Source organism: Tiliqua scincoides, chromosome 4 (assembly GCF_035046505.1).
Source record: "Tiliqua scincoides isolate rTilSci1 chromosome 4, rTilSci1.hap2, whole genome shotgun sequence".
Lineage (NCBI taxonomy): Eukaryota > Metazoa > Chordata > Lepidosauria > Squamata > Scincidae > Tiliqua > Tiliqua scincoides.
In genome coordinates this window covers 181870156-181876544 of record NC_089824.1, presented here as the reverse complement: position 1 = coordinate 181876544, position 6389 = coordinate 181870156, and the positions used below count along the sequence as shown (strand labels likewise).

The 6389-nt window shown below is 45.6% G+C and overlaps 1 protein-coding gene across 1 annotated transcript in view; it reads right to left on the bottom strand.

The window, feature by feature from the left end:
• Positions 1–1855: 1855 nt before the first annotated feature.
• The window catches only part of C4H6orf132 (chromosome 4 C6orf132 homolog), a 45562-nt gene continuing 41028 nt past the window's right edge, over positions 1856–6389 (bottom strand). The window contains exons 4-5 of the mRNA XM_066624669.1: positions 2065–5104; positions 1856–1961 (exon numbers count right to left, since the gene is read on the bottom strand). Of these exons, the coding sequence (XP_066480766.1) occupies positions 1856–1961; positions 2065–5104 (3146 nt within the window). The remainder of the gene's footprint in view (positions 1962–2064; positions 5105–6389) is intronic.

Below are 6389 nucleotides of genomic sequence, written 5' to 3'. Positions count from 1 at the left end.
ACCAAACATTATCAACTGACATCAGACAAGTGGCCAACGGTTATATTATGAGAGCACTAACACAGAGGCAACATAAACTTAGGTGGGTTACGACTACAATCCCACACCCATTTAATCGATATTGACTGCCAAGTAAAACATGGTAAGGATCAGGCTGCAGGGCTCAAATTTCTACAGGGGTCTTGCATTACATCTGTAGTAGTGGCCCATTCAAATATTTCTTGAATTTTATTTATGTAAGGCGGCAGCACCTGTTTATTAAAGTGCCACTGAAACCATTAAAAAGATTTTTTTTTAAAAACCCTCAAACCAAGCAAGTTGCTCAGATCACAGACATTTCAGGCTATCTGTGGTTATTTGGCACCTTATTCCCCATGCAGGTGGGCCAGTTTGAAGCCTGGGACGTCTTCCCATGCCCGTAAACATTCCAAGGCCGCAAAAAGAGAATGGAGCCATTTCACCTTCCATCCTGTCCCTCTGCCCACACTTGTCTGCTGCAGCTAGCAGGGTTCTAGCGTGAAGGGGCTGATGGAGGAACAAGGCTGGAGGTGTCACAACTGCACCCTTGTCTGCTATCTGAGCTATGAAAGAGATACACAGGATCTCTAGGTTGCACTCTGGCAACCATGTGGCACTTCAATTTGGCTTGAACCCATTTTTGCCCACAGGTGTACACATTTGGTCCTGCTGCGTGTATGCAACATTGAGCAGACACACAGTTTAACTGTGCAGTTTCTTAAAAAAAGTTTTTGAAATCAAAGTCACATTTGAAAGTGACAGCAATAATCCTAACACTTGCTGATACTGTACTGATACTTAGCACTATTGGGAAACCTCATTCCCATCAATTGAGAAGCAGCGTCTACAAAAATGTTGGAATGTGCTCATTGAAAATGTGAAATTCATGCCCAGTTTTAGAATTGTGTGAGATGAAGGCTTGAGTATCATTTTGGTACCATATCTGAACTATTAACTTCCCTCCCACTTCCCAAGAGATCCCAACAGCACCTGGCTGTGACAGTTCCTCCTTGAGTACTGCATCTGTTAACAGTCATGTCAGGCACAAATTCAGCAGGTACAGCTTTTCTCAGTTCAGAGACGCAGGAAAAAGGCAACCTCCAGCTGCCACATTAAAATCACAGTGCAAAAGGGAAAGAAGATAATAAAGAAAAAGGTTTTCCCCCTTCATCCATTGAACTTTTTTCTTGTACTTTCTCTGTGTCCCACTCTCCTCCATTCCCATCTCTGTACCACCTACTGCATTTCCAACCACTAGGATTTTCATCTCTCACTTCTGGATCCAGCTACTATTCAGTCATCCTTCGTATCTTGGCTCCTGCACTCTACTCACTCTGTTCTATGGGGATTCCTTGTCTGTTCTTTGCATCTCTAGAAGATGAAGGTGTCCACCATTCCTTTGTTTTTCCTGAAAGACAAGCACTGCCAGAAAGACAAAGTCTTCCATAAACTGTGGCACTAGGTAGTCACCTACTGGATAAATGATCCTAAGACATAAGGAGGCCTTCACCATTGCTTAATTGCTTGAAGTTCAATAAGGGTTGCTGAATCACTGTGTGTCATATCCTGCCCTGGGGGTTCCTATTGCATAAAACCCTTAAAAGCAGAGTATTGGTTCAGAATACTCATTCTTACCTTGTCCCTAATAACTTACAACCAGCCAATTTACAAGAAGATAAATAGGGGGTAATTAAGGTCTACTGCAGACTCTTGGTTCTCCCTAAAGAGCTTTCAGAGGAAGATCCACAACAAAGCAGAGAAAAGAAGGTCCATGAGGTGTAACACCAGACTCAGTCAGGGCTATGTGCAAAATGTTTGAGCTTCCTCTTGATGTGCCTTATCGAAGACCTCCTTGGTGTGAGTAAGAAATGGGTTGTCTTGTCCCGGGTCTGACAGTAAATGTATTTGCAGTTCCACCATACTGTTGACTTCCATGGGAAGGTCTAGAGCAAGAGGGAAAAGAATATCATCAGATGCTTACAATGCAATAAAAAATCCCAAGGTTTACAATGCAATAAGAAAAACAATTAGGCAAGTAAAACATACCTGCTAGCAGCTGCCACATTGGTAGGATACTCTCCATTCTGCCCTCTGTACTTGATATCACCAGCAGGATTATTATAAGTCACCATTGTCCCAGGTAGTTCCAGGGAGACCCTCCTGCCTTGGGCACTGTTGGGGACATTCCTATGACCAGGGTTCATCCGGCGCATTCCCTCTGCAACCTGAGAGTTGTATGCCATTGTATTGTGGCCATAGGTGGTGGGTGTGCTCATGCTGCGAGAAGTCATGGATGATCTCCCGTACGACTTATCTGAGTCAGACACATAAAGACGCTTCTTTATCAGAGGGCGGCTGTTGGAGTAGGAACCGAGGTAGCCGGTCGAATATGTCCCACCTGGATAATGGTGGCTGTATCCGCTGGGCTTTGTGCTGCTTTCCAGAGCTGATTTAGGTGTCAGAGGGTAACTGTTGCCATAGCTATAGCGTGAATTATTATAAGAAGGTTGCTTGTCTGAGACCTGATCATCTCTTCGAGGGGTAAGGCCTTTAAGACTATCTTGCCCATTTGAAAAACCATCTGTGACCCTGATGGCATCATTGCTGAACTCTGGTGGTGGGGGAATGATCTCATAGTTAAACCCCACATCCACGTCATCATTGTTGCTCTGAGTGTGACTTTGGGGTACAGTGACCGAGGACAAGGAAGTCTCAGGTGTGCTGTGAAGGCCTTGCTGTTTCAAGTGGCTGGACTCGGCAAGGGCTTGTTTGAAAACAGAAGCACCAGACCTGTTTGGTGCGGGAGGATTCTGAGATTCACTCTCCCTCAGTTGCTGCACATTCCTGCATTGCTCTGAAGCACTGGAGGATGAATAAGGCTTATGTTCTCTCTGCCCTAATCCTGATGTGCTCCAGATCTTGCTCTCCGAGGTATCTGGCCCATTAGGCTGCTTGCTTTCTAAGACTGCATGAGATGCCCTTTGAGGGGACTTTGGCACAACTGTGACAGTGTTGGGCTTGGAGTCACTGTAGTAGATAGTGGAGGAGGAGGATGACCCAGTCTCTAACTGGGTGCTATTCAGCAGCTTCTCTGATAACTTGGGTGAAGGCTTCTCAGATACGTAACTGTTCTGTCGAGAAGTTGTGGCAGAAGAACACCTGCCTTTCTGGGCCCGCTGTTGTGCAGCCAAGAGAAGAGCCATTGGAGAGCCTCTCTCGACTTTTTCTCCTGTAACAGGATGGAACAAAACATGATTATTTGCTTGCTCTGTGTTCCTAGAGAGCGTGGATGTCCGTGACGACATGGACTCGGCAGAGTCTCTTTGGCTTTCAACGTTGTTTGTGTTCACGGGTCCGTCTTCTGTAGTTTGGGAAGAAGTCCCAGAGCCCAGGCTGTCAACAGAGCCAAACCTTGTCCGATGTGTCTTGTATTGCAGGAGTGAAAAATCCATGTTGGGAGAGGCAGTTCGTACTGGCGAGGTGGTCCCAGAAGAAAGGGGTGAAGGTGCAGCTGGAGCCACAGGTTCGTTCTTTTGTTTCAGAGGAGAGGCTGGAAGTTTGCCAGTGTTCCCAGATGGCGACTTACCAGATGAGGCACCAGGACTCTCGGGCACTTTCTTTGTCAGTTCTGACATTGCAGGATTCTGATTTGTGGGGAGTTTTGGGACCCTGGACTGGCTGCCACCAAACTGAAGAGTAACTTGTTTCTTTGTTTCTGGTTTGTGCCTCAGGTTTGCAAGAGCCAAGGGTGGTCCTCCGTCCTTGGTTGGGGACAACACAGCTTCCAGCTCATTCCTGAATTTCATAACTGAGTTTGTTGGGATAGTGGTGGATTTACTGTCTGCAGCTGGGAGAGCATCACCAGTGAAAGCTTTGCCTGGAGAGGGTGCTTTCTTGCTTGTCTTCTCTTTCCTCTCACTCTCTGTCCCTATGGGCAACTGTGGGCCTGTCACAGCAGGCTTAACTCGTTTTAATTCATCAGTACTACCCTGGTTACCATCAGTATTGCTGGTTTTAGTCTTGGGAATTACAGTTCTTTCAGGCTGCCTGTCGTCCTTTCGGCATGAAGAGGACAGCAGGGCTGACAATTCATGCTTCAGTTTGTCCAGGTTGGTGCGCTCCTTCCAGTCATCATCATCAGAGGATGCACTCTCTGGAGTAGGAAATTTGGTCTCTTCTGCAACTGATACCTCATGTTTCAGCGAGGAAGTAGAAGAACCATTAGAGTCTGATGTCACTTTTGAATTATCGGTTATTAATATGGAAGGCTTTTCCAAAGCAGCTTTCTCCCCAGCTTCTCCCTTTGAGTGAACCATGGTTGCAGTTTGTATAGTAAAGGAAGATGGCAGGGCAGGCCGGCTATGAAAAACCATCTTGAGAAGCTCCTCTTCTTGTGGGCTGGATTCCTTTTCCCCTGAGGGCATGGATGATGTTCTCACAGGGGTTGGGGGAGGCACTTTAAGTGACCTGGGGAAGGTGAGATGAGGCTCTGGGCTGGATCGGAGCAGTTGTGACTCCTTCTGGTTAGGGGTTGGTGGGGAAGTGAGGTTCAGATTAGGAAGGCTGTTTTCTGACTGCCTAATATTTAGAACAGTCTCAGATTTCCACTTGGACACACCATTTGAGAATGGTGGAGTATTGAAGGGGAGTGGTGGTGGAGGGGGAGGCACAAGAGGGGATGCATCATCCATAAATGCTAGAGGAGGTGGGGGAGGAATGAAGTCTGGTGGAGATGGAGTACTGGGAGAAGACACGTTAGAATATGGATATGAAGATGGGGCCAGGAATGAAGGAGACACAACTGGCTTTGTTGGTGGGGCTGGAGGAGGCACCATTGGGGGTGGAGGTGGAGCTTCCACTGAAGGTGGTGGAGGTGGAGCTTCCACTGAAGGTGGTGGAGGTGGAACTTCCACCAAGGGTGGTGGAGGTGATGGTATGTCAATGGAGGATGGAGGTGGTGGTGGAGGAACTGATGGAGGGGGTGGAATGTCCTCATTGTTGAAGTAGTCCTCATCAAATGCCTTGGACCTCAGATCAAGAACTGAATTATACTTTCTATAACCACCATTGATTTGGGACCCAAGCCCTGGAGAGAAAACAACACATACAATGGTGTTAAGACTTCCTATTATTTTAGGCTGGAAAAAGTCAACATTAGTGCATTTCCCAACAGGCAATGGTGGCAAGCATTTTTGGAAGGCTGGGAAAATTAAACTCCCCCCCCCCCAATTAGAGGAGCTGTGCCACCAAACAAACCAAATTAAATACTACAATTAATATTACAAGAGAGCTGGGCAACACAAAACAACTTAAGTTTTGCCATATTCCTATAAGGTGGTGAGTGGACACTATGGGAAAAGTAAGAGGGGGAGAGCTGGACTTTGCTCCTGAAATGGATTCTGTCCAGCTGTTTTTCTGCTTACTTGGGTGACTTGTGGTTTGGAGACCAGGAGAAAACAGCTAGGGTGTGACAGTTTCAGGGCAAGGGTTCAGCTCTCTCTCCCTATCATCAGTCCATGCTGCACTTGTAGTGTTCTCCACTCCCTTTTGTACAAATCTGGCATTCTCAGTTTTTACATACAGGCCTGCCATTGTATGTCTACTTGGCCCTTCTAGAATTATCAGCAAAGGAATCTGAAAAGGAATTGTAATTCTTTTCTCCAGCAGGTACGTTATGAAGCTATATACAGCACCTTGCCTAGCTGGTGTCCAGGAAATGTTCCCCCCATTTGAAGAACAGATTTTGGTATCCACAAAACAAGCAACCCTATCAACCTCCACTATCAAATAGAAAGGACAAAGAAAATCAATTTACATTCCAGTTTCTCCATAAATGAGGGGCTAGATGTACATATTAACAGGGAAGTAACTTTTTCTTTTTCTTTTTTTTTAATGTTTGATAATTGCCATGGTTGCCTCACTGCAGAAACTAGCTGAACATGCTTCTGAAGAGGTTGATTCAGTTTCATGATAGCTGCCCTTAACTCTGTGCCAAGACTTCCTGGTAGCAACGCTAAATATTTTGAGTTCATCACAGTTGAAATTCTACACCCAGAAAACAGAACAGAATGAGCAGAGAAACTAATTGTCACAACTTAATATTGTGATATAAATGTAAAAGGGGGTGTGTGTGTGGCAGATCTTTTACTCTCTGTTTTCTTATATATTAAGCTGCTGTTTTCAGGTTTTTATTATTATTCTTTTGAGCTATGGTGTTGGAGGATGCTCTTGCATATCCCATGGACTGCAAAGATAATGAATAAAGAAGTGCTGCAGTGCATAAAACCAGACATGTCACTGGAAAGCAAAATAATAAAACTTAGACTTAGGCCGCAATCCTAACCAACTTTCCAGCACTGACATAAGGGCAA